Raw genomic sequence first — 24,979 nt, 5'->3', positions numbered from 1 at the left:
TGATATTAATTTAATATTTCATGAAATCCTTTTTTGGAGATGGCTACAAATTTGAGGTTACCACAAATCTAAATTACTAGGAATTTATGAGCAAAATTAGTTTATTTGCTGAAAACCTTTCTGAACATTTCTGGGTATCAAGCTCTTTGGCATTGGATATACCATGGGAAACTGTCAGAAGTAAGAACATATATGTAATGGGGGCAAATGAAACTCAGCAGTTCTTATAAATAAAACAAATCAATCACTATGGACCCCCTATAGTTTTAAATGAGGAGTCCTCAAAAAGCTCATGGAAAATGAGTATAATGGAAAAAACTGCATGAATTTTAGATTTTTTTTTCACCAAAATAAATTTCTATTTTGATCACATTTTCCCCAAACATTTTGAAACACCTTCATATAGTCTGTGCATACATTTTTTTCTTCAATTTAAGCTGTATTTCTTGTTTAGTTTTTAAAGAGACTTACAGACAATGAATATACTGTATTTGAATTCCTGGCATCTCACTGGATATTTGGCTCATTATAATGGTTCAAGAAATATATTTTTAAGTAACTTGATTTCCCTACTTTACACATTGCCTTTGTCCTTTAGGAATTAATACTCATGAGCCTGTCTCCATTTTTCTATCTTCTTTATGCTACCCCCCACCCCACAATAAAAAAAAAAAAACAACTTTAGGTTTATGTTAGAAACAGCTCAAAGCCCCAAGGATTGATGTTTGAGCACCTGCTACTTAATCAAAATCAAACACACTTAGCTCATAGGAAGGAGTCAATTAAAACAATTATTGAGAGACTACAGAAAAAAACTAAAGTCATTCAGAAAAGAAGAACAATGTTATACTGCAAAGCATGTTCACTGTAAGCATTTTTAGAGTGTTTATAAGTCCTCTGTCTTGCAACAAAAATCCAAGTGAAGCCATAAATAAAAACCAGGGTTATTAATTAACACTGGAGAGACAGAGTTACAGGTGTGGGTAGAAACAAAGTTGCAGGGCTGAGGATTTATGAATCTCTTTGGAGTCTTGCTGGGAACAATGTTGTCTTTTTTCTATTACACTCCTGAGTTCAAGAAAGCTCTACCTGCTGGGGTTCTAGCCTCTGCACACTAAGTATTTCTGAGAGATCCACTCCTGCCACTCAGTAATGAATGAACAGGTACAGTCCTTGGTTACAATCAGTTTTTGGCTTTGGGAGCATCTCCCAGGGCGACAAGGGAATGCTCATAGAAGATGGTGAGGTGGATCTGGCAGCTGGGGCTCTGTTGAAGTGTGTTCTTGTGGGATGCGGCTGTGAACATAGTACGTGCTTAAATGTAAATAACACAGTCAAAGCACCAAATGCCATGGTGTTCAAATTAGACAACGATTCTGAGCAGCTATAAAGACACACTCATGTAAAGATGCATTTCTATGTTGCTGTTACTTAAAACCTGAAATCATGTAAATAATGAGTCAGGCTTTATGAAAGCCTTTACAAGGACCTTTAGTTCAGCATTTCCACTCCATGAATGACCAGCACCAAGCTGGAAATCCTGAAGCTGGAAACCCTGAGATTCACACGGCCCATTATGCAATACTAGACCATCGGGAAGCGTTTCTGGCTGGCTCAGCTGGTGATCTGATTTTACCCGACAGCACCAAGATTGATAGATCTCATAATTTTATCCTGGTTAGTGCAGATGCCATTCTTACATAAGTTCTTGAAAAAACTCCCTTTATCTACAAAGAAGCAAAACCCAAGCCCCTGCGAAGGGACATGCCCTGATGACATCTCAAGGTGGAAAGATCAGCACCCTGAACACTGACTGGAAGGGAAAACATTTTTTTCCCCCTGATTTCTGAATTTGCTGTAGTTCACATTTTATTGACTGCTGTGTGCATTTGCTTATGAGAAAGGGCATACATGAGACGGAGTGAAAGGAACACTATTTTACTCCTTCTAAATTGCTCCTTTTATGAGATTTTTGGGGGCATGAGGGAAATGGGAAGCAGACTGACTCTCACAAGGTACAGAATATCAATGCAGGAGCCTTTAGAGTTTGTCATGTTACTGAAAGGAGGTATAATTTGAAAACACATACATTCATATGTATGTGTGATGTATACACACATAATTAGCATATTTACAAGGCACCTTGCAGAATCTTAGAACTCCTCATTCCTTTAACCCTTAAAGGGAAACTGCGATTCAGATCCAAAAGGCACAGCAAAATGTGTCCCTTTCAAAGAGATTCATCCATCACCCAGGTCCAGGAAAGAGCTTCAAAAAGTAAACTACATTTCCGTGAAGTCCTGCCACAGCCTGTTCCACATTTATCTGCTTCTACGGTTCCAATTACAAAATAAGCACTAGCTACTATGTGGACAACGGCACTGCCAAAAAGATTTTTATAATCTGGGAGAGATGCTTCCATACTGACTCTGTTAAACAGAGAAACAGTTCCCCTTTCCTTGATTATAAAGAAGGAAGACAGATGGCTTCTTGTTTAAGACTGCAATTTTACTTTCAGCCTCCTCCCTCAGTTAAAAACAAGATGTACTTTTCTGGCTTTGAGAGGAAATCTCAAGGGAAGGATTTTTTATTCCTGGATGCATTGAATAATTCAGCAAACAGTTGAGAGAGCTCGGGGAGATAAAGAAGAGAAAATGCTTTGCCCTGTTCTCAGGGAGTTTACAATCTACTTGTGGACCAGAGCCTCTCCAGTTTTATTTCTTCTCTTGTGTTTAATGGCCCCAACGGTCAACAGTAAACACGCGGGTGCATTAACTCTGTGGTGGGTTACGCCTCCTGAGCCTTTGGATCCAGGCAAACTGCAGGAGGCTGGATGCTCTCCAAGCAGTACTCAAGTGCTTGCTGACCTCTGGCTGGGGACTCAGCTGAACAACAGCCCATGGCGGTCACCCTTGTTGCCAGCAATTCACAGGGAAGGAAAAGGAGGTTAGAGAAGTCACTCATTCACACCCCATAAACCCAGGAAATGGGTTCGAGGCCCAGCAATTAGGAATTCCCTTTTGGCCTTTTCTTTGATTGGTCTTGGGCTCCCCTCCCAATCTGCCTTTCCCTTTCCAGAGACATAAGCAAATTCATGTGTGTGTGCGTTTCTCCTTTTAGACTCTAAAACTTGTTCTTTAATTTGGCCAGTTGGTCATTCCAAAGTCTCACTCCCTTACAACTTTCTAGTTTCTTTTTTTCCTTTTGTAACCAGTTGTATCTAGACATTTTTGGCAAGATGAAATGAGACATGAGGCCACTTCTAAAAGTCTGATATGCAGTTCTGCTACTATTAAACATGACCTTTCCCTACCACCTTCAAACTGTTCTTTTCTCATACTATTTTTTGCCTTTCCTTATTTATTTTCATTTTTTTTTCTTTTTATTCTAAAGGCAGAGACAACCACAGCCTTCCTGTCAACTGTTTCACTCCCTAAGTGCCAGCAAGAACTGGAGTTGGGCAAAACCCAGGAGCCAGGAACTCATTCAATGCTGGTTTCCCACAAGAGTGGCTTGAACCTCAGTGGCTTCTGGAGAGTTCATCGTGCTTGGAATGGCGAGATTGGCAGCAGTTTAGAACTGCAGAACTATCAAAACCACTTGAGCAGTGCCCTTGGAGCACGCCCGACTTCGGGAATCCTGGAATGGGATGGGATGGGATGGGACGGGACGGGATGCTGGGTGGGGCTTCTCCCTTTATCTCCCTCTTTACTCCAGATACAGATTTTTAAAAAATGTGGAAAGAGTAGCCTTACTCACTTTCCTGTAGCCCTTGACCCTCTGTGCCCTTATCAACTATGTAAAGATTATAAAAATAAAATAATAATTAAAAAAAGAAAGGTGGCTTGGAGCATCCCCGGCTGCCTCCCAGGGTGCACACCAGCAGGAGGCTGGAATCCGGAGCAGTTCCAAAGCATTCCCAAGCAGAGTGTTACCCAAGGCGCCAAACGCCAGCCCCACACTACTTCTAGGGGTGGTTTGGGGGAATGTATCAAGTTTAAAGGTAACGCTTATGCCCAGCAGCAGCTGGGCAGAGCGGCAGTACTCTGGTCTTCACCTTCCTGTCAAGGGCCCGAACGTTCGAGGAAGTCAGTATGAATGAGTGAATGCCCATTTACCGGGCTTTGCCAACTTTCCTGTAACAGAAAGTTTAGCTCACACCTAATATGTTATTTATTTATTTTTTACTTGAATACCTGTAAAACTTTTTGGGTTTTTCCCCCATTTCTGGCTGGCTTTATTCAAACCTGGGTGCATTTCATGGAATTCTTGTCCCCTCCAAGGTTCAGTGTTCACATCAGCAAAATGGGGCAGCGGCAACGAAGACTTGTTTCTTTTCGTCTTCTATCACCCATTCCTTCTGAAGGGCAGCTTTATTCTGTACGCGCTTCTCCGTCTACAATGTAGCTGGAAGACTACCACCAGAGTCCTCGTCGGTGCAGCCACCCGGGGAGAGGAAGAAACGCCGCGTGCCTCCCCGGCCCGGAAGCAACCCGGCCCCATTTCAGCAGCGAGCCTGCCCGGTCCTGGGCTGCCTTCAGCCCCAGACGCCCTCTCGCCCCGAGGCAGGCCTCGGCCTCGGTGCCACCGCAAAATGGGCCCGGCACCGCGCAGGCCCAGACGCGGCCCCAAGGGTCCGGCCTCGTCCTGGCCGCCGCCGCCCTGCCGCCGGCGCGCCGCTGCACTGGGGGCGGGGAGTCTGATGGGAGACGCGCGCGGCGCTGAGGAGGCGGCGGCCCGGGAGAGGGAGCGGGAGAGGGACTGGGCGCGGGAGGCGAGAGGCGGGAGGCGGGGGACAGGGGGAGGCGCCGCCGCCGCCGCCCGCCCCTTTCCGCTGGGAAGCAGCTGCAGCAGCAGGAGCGGAGCGGGAGCCGGAGCCGCGCAGCCGCCGCCGCCGCCGCCGCCGCCGCCGCCGTGGGATGTGGCCGGCGCCCGTCCCGAGCCGCGCCGTCTCCTGAGTGCCCGCCGCCAAGCCGCCAAGCCGCCAAGTCGTGCGGGGCCAGGCCGCGCCCTCCCCGGGCGCCCGCCGGCTCGCATGCCGAGGGGCTCCGGGACGTAGCTGCGCCCGGCGCCGCCTCCGGGCTCCCCCGGCCCCGCCATGGGCTGCTGCAGCTCCGCCTCCTCCGCCGCGCAGGTGAGGGGCGCCCGCCTCCCGGACGCCCGCCCGGATGCCTCCCTCGCGCCGCGCTGTCGGGAACCCGACGCTCCTCGCAGCCCCAGCTACCCTCAGGCCCCCGCGCACTCCCGAACCCCGCAGCCCGCCTCTCTTGCCCGCCGCCGTGTCCCCGGGGTCCCCCAGCGCGCGCTCTCCGGCCCCCTCTCCGACTTGGCCTCCCTGGCACACCTGAGCGGCGCGTCCCGCCCGCCTGCAGGTAGAGGCGACGCGGGCGCCTCCTCTCCGCCCCAGCGGACTGCGCTGCCCTGGCCCCCCGGCCCCTCTGCGCTGCCCACCTCGCCCTCCGCCGACTCCTCCGTGCTCCCCGGAGGTGCTCCCCCACCTCCCCCAGCTCGGGTGGGCTCCCTTCTGGTTCCAGTTTCTGCTCCATCGGATATGTTGTTCCTTTCCTCCTGCCCGCCGACCCCGGCCGGGTTCAAGTACTCCGGGTCCCGGAGCCCTGCCCCGGTTCTCTTCCCCGTCCCATCCCCCCTCTGTGCCTTGACCCCGGGCACCACGGCCTCTTTGCATCGGAGGCCCCTGCGGGAGCGTGGGCACTGGGCTGGGGAGCAGATTGGGCATCTGGTGGGTGACGGGAGCGCTGCGGAAACTCCCTCTTTGTTGCTAGTGTAACAGGAGGAAGAGGTGCCGAATTTAGTTTTTCTGGGCACTGACTGAGCGTTGAGGGCTCCGATGCAGAGATTTCGCCCATCTCCTACCCTGCCCCCATCCAAATTTCGCCAGCCTCCTTCCCTCTCTCCGATCCGAGTCCTTAACCCCGGGTAGAAATGTTTAGACAACTGTATAAGGATCAAACGTAATAGAACTTGACTGCTGGCCACTAATAACTAGGAGGACCTGTTTGTAAATTACCTAATTTACTGGATTAGTGAGTGTATTTACAAATACGATAAAAAGCCATCAGGAATACTGCATCAAACTGAGTGCTGGTGGTGTATGAAAAATAGGCTCTGACAACGCCTGCGATGCCATCGCCACCGTTCCATTAGCGTAGAATTTAACTGGTGTGTGATCTGTCTGTTTGGAGGGGGAGAAAGGGGCTCTTGTTTTTAGGGATAAAGGCTGGTTGTTTTTGGTGAAGAAAAATCCTGGTTTGGGGGAGAGCATTCCTCCAGAGATGAAGCATCTGTGATAATGCCAGAAGTGTTTTGCTGCTGCTAAACGACTATATATAACTCAGTTTTAAATAACCTGCATGCTTGTTCTAAAAATCCAAGATGTGTTAGAAAATGACTAGCATTGCAGATGAATGGAGGGCATTTATGTTTTTTTTATGAGCTCTGCCTCCTGTCTGTCCAGTTCCTTAGGCTCATTGGTTGACTTAGTAAAATCTTCCTATGCAGTCAGAATCGCAAGGAAAATCTGTGTGGTGGTGTTGGGCAGCAGGGGCTTGGTTTAGGTTGACATATAAAGGTGTGTAATTAGGCTCACCTTTCGGTTGGCTTGGCATCTCGGTGGGGGTGGGGGGCTGGGGGTTTCCCCGCTGGGTGCTGTCCTGCTTATATTCGCTTAAAGGTAATTTCACCAGAAAGCTGGCTTTCATGTTTACCTTTTTCCAGAATTGGCTTACTTTACATTCTCTTTTGGCGGTGCGATGCCTTTAAGACAGGAAAGAGTATTGATAGTTTATGGATGGCCTCTTCCGTGCGTGAATAATTAAATTTGAGAGGCATGGACGCCACAGCAGAGCTGGGGTGTAGTAACAGGTAGTGTCTGAGAAGCATTTGTCTGCCTCCTGCTTTTCACAGTGCTGTCACACACCATTTCTTTGCTTTTTCTTCCTCTCGAATTCAGTTTCCTTCTACCGTGTTCCATAGACAAAACGCTTGTCATGCACCCAAGGGGTGTATTTTTTTTTTTTTTTTTTATCTTTTTCTGTGGTTTCCTGTAACCAATCAGCAGCTGTCACATGCCTTTGAGTTCGGCGTTTGGGACTTGTAGTGCTCAATGAGGCACTGAGGAGTAGGTTTTCTGCCAAAGAATGGGTCGTCATCTTTTTCCCCCTCACTTGAGATTTTTTTTTTTTTGCATTGTTCTTCGTTTGTGAAGTGTTACAATCTGCTGGCCCTTTCCTAGGGCATACCTTCCCGTGCTTTGAGCCTGCCCTGGGGCCTCAGGTGGCTTTTCACAAACCCTGTCTGCTGGGTTTCAGGCTTGAGGAGAGTGGCTCTTTGTTTCCGTTAGCTTTAGCTTGTTAGCTTTAGCTTTGTGTCTACCGGAGTGCCTTTCAGTACCTTGTATACTAATCGATCAAAAATAGTTTCTGAATAAAATGCATGCAGTTTAGGACACCTGGCCAGGAAGTGCCATTGGGCGTGAGTTTGTACTGCCTCATTTCCATAGGCTAATCTTACCTCTTTGAAATAAATCCAGACTGAAACTGTTTTAAGTTAAAAGTTACATGCGTTTTTCACATCCCTTTCTGTTCTGAACATAGTTCCATCAGCTTGCAGAATTGAGTAGGTTTTTTCTGTCCCCCATCCCACACCCTATTCGAGGTGTCTGAGTTAGAACAGGGGCTGTCTTACCTGAAAAGAGCTTGTCTGCAATCCCTAATGATAGGCTCATAGAACATCACTACAGCGTGCTTCCGGGGAAGCTGCAGGCCAGTCTGGTGTTTCCAAGCTCCATCTGCAGCAACTGTAAAACTCCTGCAGATTTTATCAATAAATAGCGAGTCCCTCTTGGAATATAATTGATTTTCCCCTTGTAGTCTCTTGATGTAGACTTCTGAACTTTTATCTTTTGTAACCTATCCTGGTGTTAGTTTCATTTTCTTGGCAGTGTCTGGGTATCATAATTTCCCATCAAAATAATTATCCTGCTTTAGGACTCAGATCAGAGGAAAATGTCACATTCCATGCCAGTATTTCATCGTGCGGGAGAAGTTATTGGCAAAGCGATTCATGTTGTGTCCGCTATGTTCGGGTAAGAATCTTTGGCGTGAGTATCTAATGAGGCAGGTCTTAAAGAACTCTTTGATGGGTTTTCTGCATTTTCATTAGTTACCATTATATTTTTTTTACTAACATCAGTACTTGCTCAAAACAGTCCAATACATGAGATCTTTTGCCTAAAAGTCTTTTTGGAGGAACTATAAACGATAGCCTTGAGTTACTTTTGACAGTGCTAATCCTCGCTGAGACTCTTAGAATTTATTCCCATCTCTCCACGATTCTCTTGTTCTGTTATAAACTGACATAATGTCTAGTAATGTTAAACTTCAAAGTTCACTTGTGAATCTTCAGACTTATTATATGTTTTTCCAGTTTAAGCTCAGGAAGCTCCTGACAGATTAGTTAACAGTTATAAGGCTTTGTTTTTAACAGTGACATTATTTCTGATGGTAGTGCTAGGAGGCTGGGAGTGTCTGCAAGTACCCTGGAGCTCTGCCTCCTTCAGTTCTAACTTTACAAATTGTGGAAGTGATTGAGAAGAATCTTTCTGGTTAAACAGAGTGCCCCCCTCCCCCTTTTGTATCTGGTTTTAGGAAGCTTGTCCACTATTTTGTTCCATGGTGTTTCCATTCTGGGCTGGCTAAGTAGCTTTTCTTTTTCTGCTCTCATAGTTTGTTTTGAAAAGTAATGAGGATCAGTCAAAAGTGGTTCACTGATATTGGTTCACATTTGAGTATTTTATATCACAGAATTTTAGTGATATCATAGTCTGAGTGGTTAAAAATAATTTTTTTTTTGTATTTTAAGTTGAGTGGTAAAAATAAAAATTTGAAGAGTATAATGGAAATTACCCACAGGGATCAAGTTGTTCAATTAAAACATGAGCAGTAGAAAGCTGTGGCATGAAGATGTTTATTTCTTCTGCTGTTGCGTGGATGAACAATTCTTCAGAATATGTAAATCAAAAGCTAATGTCCAAATTGGCTGGAAAACAATGTCAGTATACTTTGTGTAACTATTGACACATTTTTATATTTTAATCTGTGCAGTAAATAAGGTTGATTTTCCTTCTGTTTCACATTTGAGGAAATTGAACTTGGATATGAAGAAATTTGGCTGAAGTTACAGAGTGGCTTAGAGGCAAACTTCAGCTCAAGTTTTTTGAATCTGTACTTTGCGCATCTCCTTGTGTTTGCATGCGTGGTCCCTACACATATTTTAAAAATTTATTAATGTTTTTGGGTCAGAGTTGACATAGGGAGAGAGAGAGAGAGATTTTCCATCTGTTGATTTCCTCCCCATATGCCACAGCAGCTGGGGCTCAGGTTGAAGCCAGGAGCTTGGAACTACATCAGGGTCTCCCATATGGGTAGCAGGAACCCAGTGACGTAGGCCATGAGCCCAAGAAGCTGTATGAGAGTGAGACAGTGGGACTGATGTGAAATGGCACCTCCTGAGCAGTGGCTTAATGTTTTGCCATACAATACCCCCACCCATACCCTTCTGCACCAATGTTAAAGTAGTCCATTTTCTTATCTTTTTTTTTAAAGATTTATTGATTTTTTTTTTATTGGAAAGTCAGATATACAGAAAAAGGGAGAGTCAGGAAGATCTTCTGTCCGCTGACTCACTCCCCAAGTAATCACAGTGGCTGGAGCTGAACTGACACTGACTCACTCCCCAAGTGATCACAATGGCTGGAGCTGAACCGATCCGAAGCCAGAAGCTGGGAGCTTCTTCTGGGTCTCCCATGCTGATGCAGGGTCCCAAGGGTTTGGGCCGTCCTCTACTGCTTTCCCAGGTCACAAGCAGGGAGTTGAATGGAAAATGGAGCCGCTGGGATTAAAGCTGGTGCCCATATGGGATCCTGGCACATTCAAGGCGAGCACTTGAGCCCCTAGGCTACCACACTGGACCTTAATTTTCTTATCTTTAGGAAAAATCTACTCAATAAAAGTTTGTATTAAAGTGTTACCAACTAATGGGTCCTGTACAATGATTCTGTTAGTTAATGCCTACAAACACCAGAAACAAAATCATCTGAGGTCAGAGAGAGGGAGGTGTTCTGAAGGGACTGGGACCAGAAACCTATTTAGTCTGTTATCCTTCACTCTTCCTGTTAATTTTCGATTTCTTTGTACCCTCTTAACAGCATTGCACATTGGTATTACTTGGGGAGGTTTGTAGTAACCAGTGCCTGGGTCCTATTCCCAGAGGTTCTGATTTAGTTGGTTGTTGCGTGCACATCACATTTCCAAAAGTTCTCACTGTGATTGTCCTGTATGAGCAAGGCTCAGAACCCCTCTTCCTTACACATCCTCTAGGTAATTGTATCTTCTCCTGTGGATACAGTTACAGTCTGTATGCTGCTAATTCCCACACTGAATTACTGAATGGAAACAGAGCTTGTCCTACCTCTGATCCTTACATCCAGCTGATTGCTTAGCCTTGATACTAGAATATCAGGTAGGCAACTAAGCTATGTGTGTCCAAAGCTGAAACTCAAGATTGTAAACACACACACACATCTTTCTCAGTATCTCTGGTTCAGTGAACCAATGTCCTGGTGGTGAAAACTGGGATCTAATTGATTTAGGGAAACATGATTGATTTAGGGAATCTGCCTTCCATTCTTCAGATACAGTCACCTCGTCTTGCCCCCTTACCTTCTTAGCTGTACAGCCACCACTGGGCCAAGCCTGTGTCCTCTCAGCCAGTGCCGTGGTTACAAAGCTCCCTGTATTCATTCATGCTGCCTTCTAATCTTCACCAGTATCACAGTGTTAGTGATCTTTGAAAAATCCGAAGCCAATTGTGTCCCTCTTACTCACAATCCTTTAATGGTGTCTGATTGCCTTAGCACAAAGAGTAACCTTCCCAGCCCTGGCAAATGAGACCCTGTGTGGACTGGTCTCCATCTCCACAGCATTATCTTTTGCCATGCTTCTCTTAAATTTTTTGTGTATGCTCTAGCCTGGCAGATTCTTCAGCAGTCATTTGCCTTTCTCAAGATTTTTGCAAATGCTATGCACTTGTCTGTGAAACTGTACTTTTCTCTCTGGTCTTTGATTTTTTTTTTTTAATTTCAGCCTAAGAGTAGCTTGCTTAATAAAGCTTTTCTGAGCCTTCAAACAGAGCCATGTCTCCTTAGTAAATTCTGAATCTTTCCCTTTGAACAGTTAAGCAACAAGGAAATAATTATACAGTTAATGTCTTGGTCAGGAGTTGGCAAGCTACAGCCCATGGGCCAAATCTGACTCACTACCTGGTTTTGTGTGACTTGCAAGCTCAGAACAGTATTTGTATTTTTAAATGATTGAAGCACATCAGAATGATATTGTTTTATGAGAATTTTAAACAAATTTTCATGAAGATCATATAAAAGTTGCATCCTGTTCTCTGCAAATAAAGTGTTGTTGGCACACAGTCATATTCATTTACTTACCTGTTTGTTGTCCATGGCTGCTTTCACAGTGGTCCTGATGGAGAGGTTATCTCCCCAGGCGTAGATATTTACTCTGGGACCCTTTACAGGCAGTGGTGGCTGACTTGTGCCGTGGACTGGGTTTCTGAGGAGAGGACCATGTCTGCTTTGTTTATTGCTGTGAATTCTCTTTGCTTTGTAGCAGGTACTCTTGATTTGAATTAATATTTTCTTTCCTTTCATGAGTTGATGTGGATAAACATCTAATAGCAACTTTTTTTTTTTTAATTTGAAAAATTTTAAAGGACAAACTCTTCTTTAGGAGAAGTCTCTCGACAACATTTTCAGCTTGGGTGTGAAGTGAGAATATTTATAGAGGTGTACATGGCCAGGTCAGAGTGGATGGGGAAGGCCTGACTAGTCCGCTGCCAGAGTTGGCTGGTTTTAAGGCAGACATAACAGATAAGACGTTATGCATAGGGGTTATAAAAATAAAGTGTTTGAGCTGGTAAAAAAACACAAGTCATTAATGAGTTAGACATTGTTATTTCCACTGTGGGAATTCACTCTGTGAAGATAGTTAGAGCTTTTGATATGGTGATATTTCTTTCCTTTAAGTACTTTCTGCTTTTTCATTTTTGGAGAGATATGGCATAGCATGGTTTTCCAGTCTTAAATTTGTGCATTGTATCAACTTCAGTAATTTTTTAACAGATGATTTTTAAAAGGCACTGCAATATATATTTTTTAATATACTCAGAAGGGGCAGGGGATCAGCTTTTCCCCCTTGGTGGATACCTTTGTAATTGCATAACAATACTTGTGTAAAAAGGCCCAGAGATGGCTCAGTGGCTCCTCACCTTGTATGAGCAGGGATCCCTTAAGGGTGCTGGTTCCTGTCCAGGCTGCTCTGTTTCCCATCCACTTTCGCCTGGGAAAGCAGTAGAGGATTGCCCAAGGCAATGGGTCCCTGTACCTGCATGGGAAACCTAGAAGAAGATCCTGGCTCCCAGCTTTGGGTCAGCTCAGCTGCTGCCATTTAGGCCATTTGGGAAGTGAACCAGTGAATGGCAGATTTTTCCGTCTCTGCTTCTCTCCATAAATCTGCTCTACCTTTCCAATAAAAAAAGGGGGGAGGGGTACGTGATGGGATTTACTTGATTGGTAAACTGTGAAAATAAATTTTCTGTAAGTAGTTTGATACTTTTTAGCTACTCTCTGTAACATTTCACAACATGTTTATACATTTATGTAGTAGGGAAAGTAAAAATATATTTTTACTTCAAAGGTTGCTGGACGTGCAGAAAATTGTCTAATGGGAGTTTTGATTTCTGAATACATTTCTGTAATGTAAAATGAGGAAAGCAGCAAGAGGTTGGAAAAATCAGAGAAGAGGTGATGTTACATAGCAATGAAGGTGTTAAGCTTTGCTTTATTTTGTTTGCTGTGATGTGAAGATCTTGATCGTGTAAGATTCTTCATTATGAGCCATTCAGAATGTTTGTGCTATAAGGAAAAAATCCCTTTAAAATCAAAATATGTAAACTTTTAGGAAAATTAATTTTCTTTCTAAGTGGAAGAGTGGAGTAACTTGCAGGTTATTAGTTCAGTAGTTTAAGGAAGGTGCTTTTTTCTTACTTAGCTTCCCTTGGGAATACCAGAGAGCCGTGGCCTCCTCGCTGCCTTTTGCTGACTGACACTTCTCCAGTGGTTTGCCTTTAATGGAAATTAGGGAGGGCTGCTTACTCACCCATAAACAGTATCCAGGAAGAAAGAGGCGAAGAATCCTTGTGATTGGCTCAGATAAACCAGGATTTTCCTCTGAGTCAAGTATGGGGTGCAGTGGCACCAGAACAAAAGTAGGACTGTGCCAGCAAGGCAGGAAGATAGGGATGGCAGCCGTGCGAGCAGAAAAATGTATCTGCCAAATTGTCTGATTTTTCTCTGCCTTCAAAATCATACTTCTACAGTGTCTCCTTACATTTTGTTTATAGATGTTATAAATGTCACACAGTTCCTTGTTGGAAGTTAGCTATACATATTTTTTAAGATTTATTTCTTTTTATTGGAAAGTTGGATATACAGAGAGGAGGAGAGACAAGAGAGGAAGATCTTTCATTCATTGATTCACTCCCCACGTGGCTGCAGTGACTGCAGCCGAGCCAATCCGAAGAGCCAGGAGCTTCTTCCAGTTCTCCCACATGGGTGCACGGTTCCAGGTCTTTGGGCCGTCCTTGACTGCTTTCCCAGGCACAACCAGGGAGCTGGATGAGAAGTGGGGCCAAGACACAAATTGGCATCCATGTGGGATCCTTTCACTGCAAGGCAAAGACTTTAGCTACTAGGCTACCGTGCTAGACCCGTCAGTTATGTTTTTATGTCCCAATGAGACTATTCTGGTCACTGATACAACCTTGTCTTCCCCGCTGGACTACCCCCTTGACCTGCTCCTCAGTCTGGACCATGATCAACTTTACAAGAAGAGCAGTTGAGGTTGGAGTCATGATTGAGTTTCTGATTAGTGCTCCCACAAGCAGTGGTCATGGAAAACTTGGAATTAATAGAACTTTCCCTCTTTAACTCTCAGTTTTCTTTATTAGCTTCTCTGACTTGCTTCTGTCCATGTTTATATGATTGGGGTTCACTTTTTTTTAAGTTATTTATTTTGAAAATCAGTCACACAACGTGGGAGGGGCACAGAGAGTTATATATAGAGAATCTTCCATCTGCTGGTTTACTTTCTAGGTGGTTCCATCTAGATGGGCCATACCGAAACCAGTAGCCAGAAATTTCATCCTCATCTTCCACATAGTAGCCCGAACTTTTGAGCCATCCTCAGCTGCTGTTCCCTAGCCATTACAGGAAGTTGAATCGAAAGTGCAGGAGCTGCGACTTGAACTGACAGTGTATGGAGTACCGTGGTGAAGGCAGCAGCGTCATCTGCTATGTTACAATGCCAGTCCCTCGTTTATTTTTTTAACCTTTCTTCTTCTCTTTCCTAAGTTTTTATTTTTCTTCCTATTCTTCCAACCTCATGGTACACTGAAGGAGCTATCATTCTGAATAGCATGTATTAGAATACAGAAAGTGAGGGCAAGAACACCTCAATTTTTTAACCTGTATTTGTTGACACCATTATTTAGAATAACGACAGTATTAAAAAGAGCTCCTGAAGTATGCAAGGTGCATCTCTGCAGTAAAATAATTTGCACAAAGGGAAATACAAGGCTAATGTGTAAATATGTTTAAGCTTGCTAATCAAATTAAAGCACAGAGGCTCTCCTCCCCCTTTATTAAGTTTGTTTTCGTTTATTACAGAGACTTTCCATCTGCTGGTCACTCCTTAACTACTCAGAATACCCAGGGCTGAGCTGGGGTCATCTCTACAAGCCAGGGACTCCAACTGTGTGTGTCACGTGGGGGGTTGGAGCCCAAGTGTTTGGGCCATCATCTACTCTCTGTTGCAATAACAAGAAGCTAGTTGATAAATGAGGCAAGACTTCATCCCATACACTGCAATACTGGTCTAGGTCCTTCAGTTTCACAGTTATAAATTGGAAACAGTAGTAAAGCTTATCTTATAGGCTTGCTACATAATATGATTTATGAAAATATCTCAAATTATGATATTGGTATAATTGCCTTATATGTTTTCATATCCATTTATCTTTCTTTTTGAAAGTCCTACATTTCCGTTTTAGAAAAGGGACTGTGATTTCATAATGTTTTGAGTTGTCCCAGAAGATGAGTACTCAGAAGTGAAAACAGCAATAAGAGGAAGCTATGCTGGCTCAGGAGGAGGTCAGGGAAAGGGGACACCAAGAAAGAACGGGGTAGCTGGGCACTGGTCTTCCTACAAACCAGGGCATTGGTTTTCCCGGATCTGCCCTGGAAAAGAGATTTAGGAAAAGCAGGACTGAAAAGGAGGGCCTTGTGGTGGAAAGGAATAATATGACCCAGGGACAGATGCAGACAACACCTTGCCTCCTGGCAGGCAATATGGAAGGAAAACCTGTCCAGAGAGTAGAGGATGTGTTACTTGGGCAGAAACGGGCAACCTCATAAAGATTCTCCCAGTGGCTGAAGAAAGATTAGTTGGACAGGATGCCTGTACCTGAAGTGGAGAAACTGAGAAGCAGTCCACCCAGGAAGCTGTTCAGAGAGTCAAGCCAAAACTGTAATGAGAAACAGAAAAGAGACATCAGGAAGTTGAAATAAACAGACTTCTGGCCTGAGTTATGGTACAGTGGGCTAAACTGCTGCCTGCAGTGCAGGTATTCCACATTGAAGTGGAGATCCAGCTGCTCTGCTTCCGATCGGGCTCCTTACTCATGGATGTGGGAAGGCCATGGGGATGACCCAAGTACTTTGGCCTCTGCTACCTGAATGTGAGTCCCAGGTAAAGTTCCAGGTTCCTGATCTTGGCCAAAGGGCCACTACCACTGGGAAGTGAAGCAGGTGATGGAACACATCCATTCCTGTCTCTGTGTCCCTACCTTCAAATAAATATATCTCCAAGAAAGAAAGAAAGAAGGAGAGAGAGGGAGAAAGAGAGAGAAAGAAAAGGAAGGAAAGGAAAGAAGGCTCACTTTCCTTACTTTATCTGGGCAGATGGCGTGAAGGAGAGGGATAAGAACAAAAGCTTTGAATGCCACACAATGAGAGAAGGGCATTGTAATGAACTGACATGGAAGTTGAGATGTGTTTTGTGTGGACTGAGATGAGGGTTACTGATGATAATACCCGCAGGTAGTGTTCTCTGTAGGCAGTTGAAGACCTGGAACTGGATTTCAGAAAATGTCTGAAGTCATGAGCAAATGAACTTTCAGTATGATTGGTCTCAAAGAGGAAATTAAGAACACTAACTATAAGGACACGCAGGAAATAGACACAGGTAAGAGGAAGGAGTTGTCATTCTTGAGACTTTAGCGTTTGGTAATCCCTTGGCTCTGGGATTCATAGGCTTGTCATTCTTGCAGCTTTGAGATGGACACTAGTGTTAGCCCCATTTTATAGATGAGAAAGCTGAGGCTCAGAAAGGTTAGGAGCTCTTACCACAATTTTCTATATAGTTATAAGGCTGGAAGTGGTTCCAGGCCTAAGGATTTGTTTCTTCATTGCCTGCCATCTGTTATCGTGAGAACTGCTACATTTCAAGGTATGTTGATTTTACCTTAGGTATCATTTTCTGTGATTAAAATTCACAGAGTGTATTTGCTGTTATATTCCCTTTCAAGTGTCTGTGTAGATTGGTTTTAAAGTCAGTGTGCCTTATATTAGAGGTCATGATATAACAGTTTTTGGAGGAAAATCTATATAATATACATTTAAGACTCCAGGGACCAGTGGTGACTGCGCAGTACTCCGCAGCCCTTCTGCATTTTCTTTTGTTTTATTTTTAACGTTGTTTACATGCTTGAGACGGATGCATACCCATGTGGGTCTCCCGATTAGGGTAGAGAGGGTGAGGCATGGAGGAAAGTGGTTGGGGCAAATGTTTCAATTTTATTCTTCTTCTCCTCTATCCAAGGGAGTGTGTGTGTGGGTGGGCGTGGGGGAAGCTATGAGGAGGGGAATGGTTACTCCTTGCTGTCAAACTGCATCAGCATCCACATACAGGGGGACAATCATTTCATGACACCTTAGAGATCCTGATGTGGGAAGAGTCTTCTGAGGGTGTTGCCAGACTGGTCCTTGATAGTTTGGAGATGTCGTTGGCTTCATTGCACCAGGGTTAAGAAAATCTTCCAAGGCCAATTAGCTAACTAAGTCTACCCAGGTGCCTCCATAGGCCCAGGAACGTGTTGCAAAACTTGGCCAGGGAGTGGTCCAACCTGCTCTGCTTTCCATCCTCTGACGAGACACTTGACATCCTCTGCTGGCCCTGATGAGCTCACAGTCATGTTCCCCATGTGCATTTGGGCATACCGTCCACTGCACAGTGAGCAGCTGAGGAAACCCAGGCCTGCCACATGCATTCCAAGGCAAGAATACATATCTCGTGATTTTCCCTGTGGCTGGGTTTTTATCCATCTGTCTAGCTGGGGAAACTCCCAAGAAACCTCACCTGAGGAGACTGCAGACTTGTCTGTGTGTGCCCAGACAGTGCAGGATCAGGTTAGGTCTGACACCTGCAGCAGCCAAGGCACAGAGCAGTGGATGCAGGTGCCTGGTCAGTTCTGTTCCAGCCCCATCTCATGTGAACTGATGGGTGTTGTGGCCTAGTCCAGCCCAACCAGCTCACCCTATAGGCTGGTCTTCACACACACTAGCAGGTGTCATGTAGTTCGGGTGACCCAGTAACCTCACCATCCCATTGTTTGCTTGTGTTGGCATGTGCTGCAGCCTAGCATAGTCTGTGCTTCATCCCATCTGGCTCTTGAGCACACTTGTGGGTGCTGCAGTTTAGCTCAGCCTGACCCACCCTAGTCTAGCCCATCTACAGTCCCAGCTCTCAGGCTCACCACTGGGAGCAGCAGCTCAGCAAGGAAGTACCCAATATTTCCCTACCAGGCCTGCTCTCAGCTCTGGATCTTATGCATGCCAACAAGTTCTGTGGCCTATTCTGAGATTTCCTGCCACCAGTTCAGCATTCACTAGCAGGTGCTACAGCCTGACTCATTTTGGCCTACCTTTAGTCCTAGCTCTTGCTAGTGCATGTAGCAGCATTTTCTTCTAGAAATTTAAGGCTGTCCTGGCAGAAAGTTTAGATTTGTATCTTTTCCGTGTAACTCACTGGTTCTTGAAATTCCATTTAAAATAAGACATATATATTTGTTTGTTCAGTCAGTCTTGAAGACAGATACAACCTGAAAGGGTTAATGTATTTTATGCCACTGTTATTTAATGCTGAGCTTCAATGAGGCCCTGGAGTGTAGTAAGAAAGGAAGGGCAGAAGGAAATGGCCACAATGCAGTGACTTCTAGCATACAGATGATTAGCAGGCGCATTAGCGTCGGGTTACAGAGGCTGAGATTCTTGCCACCAGGGCAAAAGTTGGAATGGATTTTTACTAAGAGTGTTACTTCTGCTTCGTAGGCCTTGAAGTTTTGTCAAAGATGTTTTGCATTTTTATGTTAATTTTGAAGATTGTGTTCAAACATGAAGTCCTAAAGTCTAGCGTATTAAATATTTTGAAACTAGCTATACTTTTCATTTAAGAAAAGCATTTCAGAAAATACTACTGGTTATTGAAGCAGACTTCAGTTATACTGTTTTGAAAATAATACTTCATTGTATTTGAGAAATGTGTTTGATCAATGTTTTTCTTGAATTTGTAACAAGAATATGGAGTAGAGCCTTCTGGATGAGAAAGGACCTAGTGCTTAACCACGTTCTGTGCTCTGTGTGATCCTGGTTAAAGTCACGAGTGTTTCCTATGTCAGAGTGACTGACTTTGGGGTTTCCCCCAAGTAATGCTTCCAAAGCAACAAAATTGCAAGGTGGGCCTCCCATGAAGGATTCTGTTAAGTTTGTGAAGGCCTTCCTCAGCCTAAGGACTGTTCTTTTGAAAAATCAGACTGCATATTAATTCATTAAGAGATCACTTTGAACCCCACCCCCATGAAGCAGTTTCACTTTTATTAACAAACCTTTATTGTACTTGCCTGTTCTTCACACATTTTTGTGTGTTAAAGCAGGAGCTACTTTCCTGCAGAGAACACTTTGAGAAACACTATTTGAGATGTTGTTTTTTCAGATCTGTTCTCTATAGTGAACAGAATAAGTGCAGTGGAAACAGAAGCACCATGTAAGCTCTTGGGTCTGGCAACTCCTCAATTGCATACAGCATCCAGTCTGACATTGAGCTCCAGCATATGTGTCGATCTGTGTTGACGTGTTTGTCTTAAAATATTGATCAACTGTTGACTCAAGTCAAGTGTATTACATTTTCAGGTCTTTCATGTGCAGCATGCTTTTTCAGGTTAGTGATTTGAGAACCCCAAAGGAAAAAAGTTAGAGAACTGTAGTAATTGTCTTCAAAGTTAAGAAGTCTGAGCTGCTTCGAAGTCCACTGGCCGCTAGCCAAGTGGGGGAACCAGCCCCATGTGTATTTTCTACTCTTCCCTCCAGGTTTGCTGCAGACATGCTAAGGGTAGTTGTAGCTGTGTCATAAATGGTGACTATCTTCGTTGGAAAAAGAATTGAGAATAGGGATGATGTTATATGGATCCAAGTGGTCATAGTTTCTCAGTAAGCATTTGTTGAACAAACATAGAGGGAGGATGGAATATTGGAGAGTTGAGATTTGTTTTGTGATGCAATGACACTTGTCAGGATTAAAGCAAAAAAATAGATGATTGTCAATACAGGGAAATGGGAGTGGTCCTGAAAATGTAGGCTAGCAATTATTTAGATTGTTTAATTTTGGTAGGGTTTTGAACTTTACCTTGTCAGCCTGTGTTCTAGAAACTCATGGTGTCTTGGTGAAGAAAGAAGTATTAACCAGCCAAGAAAAAAAAACCTATCAGGAGCCCCGAGCTCCATCAACAGCTAAGTATGCCATGTAAATCAGCACTGGTCAATAGATTTATAATATTGAGGACTCTGTGCCCTTCTGCCACCCCACACAATCCTGGGGGAGCATCCTGGAAGCTCTTCTGGCTGATCTTCTGCATGTCAGCCTTAGAGCAGAAAGGGCAGAGCTGCCATCCTACATAGTTTGTTTAAAATGTGACCAGGAGAAGTGACAAAGCAGCCTACCAAAATGACACTTTGCTTCTAAGGAGCACAGGAGGGACGAAACTGCAAAGGTGGGGAGAAAAGCTGAAAAGGTAAAGGCATCAATGTTGGTTTAATAAAAAGAAAAATGCTGTTTTGTTCAGTTCAGCATTTACTGACTCTTGTGCTCCTCAGGCTGTTAAATACTGGGTACAACAAAGAATTAAATTTCCCTCTAAAGTCTGTGGTCTAGGGTGTGTATTTGTCCTAGTAGTTAAGATGCCCTCATCTCATTGGAGTGCCCTGGCACAGTACCAGCTCTAGCTCCCCACTCCAGCTCTCTGCAAATGCACACTCCGGCTAGCAACAGCTGTAGAATCCCTGCCACTCACAGAAGAAACCTGAGTTGAGTTTAGTTCTTGGCTCCAGCCCAGCAAGAACCCATTGTGGGAGTTTGGAGAGTGAACCAGCTGATAAGAGCTTTCTTTCCTGTTGTCTCTAAATTAAACAAAAATGTTTAATAAAAGTATGTGGTTTAAGATAAACACCGAAAGGGGTGCTGTGGTTTTGTTAGGATGCTGGAGCACAGCATATGCTGATTCTGTGGCTTACATGTGTAGAGCACTGATAATTTCTTGATAAATTCTAAAATAATTTTCAAAAAACAAGGAGCTAGAAATAAAAAAATGCCCTAAAGGAACATAGACATTATTCCTAAGTATGATTAGTATCTGTGCTTAACTGGTAAGGTTAGAATTCAGTAAGCTTTAAGATGAGTTTATCATGCTTGTATCTGTAGGCATGGCAGTATCTTCTTATACAGAGTGAAAGAAAAAAATATTGTCCTTGAGCAAAAAATGAAAAAGCTTTAGAGAAGTGAAGAAAAGTCACTCTGACTCTTAAGACATTACCATGGGAAAGATGGTACCTGGTATGTTTAACATTTTAGTTTTCATGTTAAAATGACTAAGCTGAAGTGTGAATTTTGTTCTTTGGGTACAGCAAAATTCTAGTACTTTATTTAAATCGATCACATCTAAAGTATGAGGAATCCTTAAAAATGTTGAGGGAAAATGTGTAGTATGAAAAGACTATGCGTGAATTTCATTTTTGTTTACATCAAAATAAAGGTTTAACAAGAGTGTCTTCCATTCTCTGATTCATTCCCCAAAGGCTGGCCTTGTTAGTGCTGGGCCAGTCTGGAGCCTGGAGCCCAAAACAGGGATGGCAGGGGCCCAAGTACATTGCCTGCTGCTTCCCATGGTGGCATTAGCAAGTTCAGAGGCAGTGCAGTGAGGATTTGAACCAGGCACCCTATTATGCGACCCAGACTTTCCAAGCAGCTATTTAACCACTGTATCAATTCTCACCTCCAAAATAAACTTAACATTTAAAAAATTCATTTTATTTTACTTGAAAGAGTTACACTGAGAGAAGAGACAGAAAGATTTTCCATCTGCTGGTTCATATCCCAAATAGCCACCTAGTCCAGTACTATGTTGGTCCAAAGCTGGGAGCCAGGAATTTCTTTCAGGTCTGCCACATGGGTGTAGGCTCCCAAGACTTCGGTTGCTCCTCCACTACTTTTCCAGGCCATTAGCAGGGAATGGATTAGAAATAGAGCAACTAGGACTTGAACCTGTGCCCATTTGGGACACCAGTGCCACAGGCAGAGGGTTAATATACTGAGCCAATTTGCCAGCCCTCTAAGTAAACTTTCAATTCTAATTCTCTCTAAACATCTTGAAGTACCCTCATATCTTTTATTAGTAACTAACCTTTAGTGACTATTTAGATGTCCTTAGGTGTTTAAGATTTCTGCTGTATCACCCTTTTAGGAAACTCAAGTGCTCTTGCCATGGTTATGAAGTCTCAGACCTAAATTGATACAGTGACCTGTTTGATGTGTTGTGGTTGCTAAACCACAGTCTAGAGGGAGTTCAGAGTTGGTTTCTTACCACTATATCAGACCAACTTCCTGTCTTTCAGCCTTTTTCCATTCAAACATCCATTTTTCTCAGTCATTCTTGTGGTATTTGTATCTCACCTGCTGCCTAAGATAGCTTAATGATTTATTTTCAAATGTAAATATGGTTAGGACTTAAAATAAAAAATCGGAGACTGAAAAGAGGAGGAGAGAGAGTAAAAGGAAGCAGTGCTATAACTGTGCTAGATGCCTGAGCCTCACCACTCTGTGTTTCAAGTCCCTTTCTGGGTGGTATTCACGCGAAGGAAGTGATCCCAACTGGGAGGGACTTAGGTCGATGGTATAACCCAGCGAGGTGTTGAGGCCCTGCCCAAACGTCTCAGCAGCTGACTGCTGAATGAGACAGGTCATTCTACTTTCAGGTCATTAGAAATTTCTTTTTCCACAGCTGAGCTCTGTGTCTAGCTAACGTTATGAAAGAGCTTTTTAAAATTCATGGAAGGGACAGGCATTTGACTTTGTTTGGGACATCTGTGTCCTGGTACCTGGTTCATGAGCTGCTTGGAGTCTTTATCCCAGATTCCTGCTAACGTGCAGCCTGAGAAGCAGCAGGTGAGGGCTGAAGGACACGGGTCCTTATGCCCCACGGATGAGACCCGGACTGAATTCTAGGCTCTTGGCTTCTCTCTGGACCAAATTTGGCTGTTATTGCCGTCTTTGTCTCTCTGTCTTTGGAATTAAAAATGGGGGAAAAAAGGATTTATGAAAAAATGAAAATAGAGGGGCCTGGGCATTTTCCATGACCCTGTATATTCTTGCTCTGGATTCTGCACCCATTATCCAGAGTCAAAGGCTGAGCTCAGTTTTTAATGTTTGGGAAGTGCGTGTGTATGTACTGTTCCACTGAGATGGCCTTTGTGTACGCAAGCACTCCTCTGTGGTGTCATGCTGCCAGATCCTTTGTGGTTCTGGGCTTCCCTTTCGTACTGCTTTCACTTTGATTTTAAATTTATTCAGTTCTTAGGTTTATCAAAGCTATACATGCACATATCTTAAAGAGTTAAACTTTTCTAAGGGTCTTGATGTTTAGAACAAAAGCATCTGCCCTCATACACTTCCTCCTGCCCTGAGGCTGTTACTTTAAAATATTTGAGAATGAGTTTTTATTTATTTATTTATTTATTTTGCTTTTTTCTTTTATATCTGTGTAATGCCCCGTTCTTTATTTTTTATGCTAATTTTAACCTCTGTTTCCCAATACCACCCTTTGCCCATGTGCATACCTTCAATAGGTCTCCACAGTCCTGCTGTAGGTATATTGTAACTTTGGAACTCTGTTCAGTCTTTCCATTATGACTAAGTAAACGCTCTTCACAGCTGAGTCATGTAGTGTATAATCATTTCTTGCCCTTGGAGATAACAGTTGCCTTGTTCTGTTGTTTACCTAGCTTTCTACATGCCTTGTAACAAATTCTACAATCTCACCTTTTTGTATGACTGCTTCGAATGAACTCAGATGCTTAAGATATTCTTTTAACTAAATATTTATTTTTATTTCCTTGAGAAGCAGAGTTGGGCTCTAGCCGACAGAGACTGACCTTCCATCCACTGATTCACTGCCCCAAACAGCAGGTGGGGCTGGTTCACGCTGAAGCTAGGAGCTTCGCATTCCATCTGGTTTTCCCTAGTGGGTAGCAGCCATCTTTGCACTTGCACTGCCTTCCCTTGCCTGCCAGGTACATTAACAGGGAGCTGGGTTGGAAATTGAGCAGCGGAGTCTTAGAACCTGTGTTATGAGATCAAATACCAGCCTCTCAGGGGGCAGTATGTTTGTTTGTTTATTTATTTATTTAAAATTTATTTTATTTTTATTGGAAAGGCAGATATACTGAGAGGAGGAGAGAGAGGAAGATCTTCCATCCGATGATTCACTCCCCAAGCTGCCGCAGTGGCCAGAGCTGAGCCAATCTGAAGCCAGGAGCCAGGAGTCTCATCAGGAAGCAGTTTAATGCACTGCTGCACCACTGGCTCCTGGGTATTCTTTTGGTTTCAGTTTCCTGAAGGAGTTGCCCATCCCCCCAGTCTGGACTGGTTACTTGGAATTTGGGCCTGCCACAAAGCTGTCTGTCAATTTGAGATGTTCCTCCCATTTGCTTTTGTTTGATTTCTAATTATATGTATTCCATATACTTTTCTATTTTTGTTTTAAATCTATATCCAGTAAATTGGCTTTTTAAAAGATTTGGTACATATCTATGAGCCATGTGTAGAATTGGGAAGCCACCACTACCATCAAGATATAGAATAGTTCTCATACCATCGGAGATCCCCTTAAGCTGCTTCTCTGGAAGCAAGTCTTTCTGTGTTGCTTGCTTTTTCCAGAAGGTCATGTAAATGCAGTCGCACAGCGCTGTAGCTCTGTGACCCGGGCTGCTTTCCTCAGCACTTCACATTTATCCTCTTGTTGCATAAGTCAGTAGGTTTGGTTTTTTTTTTTTCTTAAAGGTCTATTTATTTATATTTATTTGAAGGAATTGAAGAGAGAGAAGCAGTGGAGAAGGAGGGGAGAGCCAGAAAGAGAGAGCTTCCATTTACTGTTCATTTCCCAAATCGCAAGCTGAGTGGATGGATCCGAAGCCACATGGGAACAGACACAAGGACTTGGGCCAGCTTTCACTGCTTTCCCAGGCACGTTGGCACAGAGCTGGATTGAAAGTGGAGCAGCTAGCAGTCTAACCAGCTACCATAGAGCATGCTGGCAGCACAGGTGGAGGCTTGACTTAGTACAGCAGCGCCAGCCCCCAGCAGTTTGTATTTGTTACACTGTGACGTTGTACAGCAGTTGGTGTATCTGTTCACCAGCTGAAGGACATTTGGACTGTTTCTGGGTTGGT

At 43.9% G+C, this 24,979-nt stretch overlaps 1 protein-coding gene across 4 annotated transcripts in view; it reads left to right on the top strand.

Moving 5' to 3' along the window:
- The first annotated feature begins 4,828 nt into the window (after positions 1-4,828).
- SLC44A1 (solute carrier family 44 member 1) overlaps positions 4,829-24,979 on the top strand; it is a 174,986-nt gene continuing 154,835 nt past the window's right edge. For 3 of the 4 annotated variants that reach the window (XM_040963874.1, XM_040963875.1, XM_040963872.1), the window contains exon 1: positions 4,829-5,134. In XM_040963874.1, the coding sequence (XP_040819808.1) occupies positions 5,099-5,134 (36 nt within the window). In that variant the 5' untranslated portion in view covers positions 4,829-5,098. The remainder of the gene's footprint in view (positions 5,135-24,979) is intronic. The other variant, XM_040963873.1, reaches the window with a different exon arrangement.

This window comes from Ochotona curzoniae, unplaced genomic scaffold, assembly GCF_017591425.1.
Source record: "Ochotona curzoniae isolate NIBS_2020 unplaced genomic scaffold, NIBS_Ocur_1.0 scaffold_3208, whole genome shotgun sequence".
Lineage (NCBI taxonomy): Eukaryota > Metazoa > Chordata > Mammalia > Lagomorpha > Ochotonidae > Ochotona > Ochotona curzoniae.
This window is presented reverse-complemented; position numbering and strand designations above follow the sequence as displayed.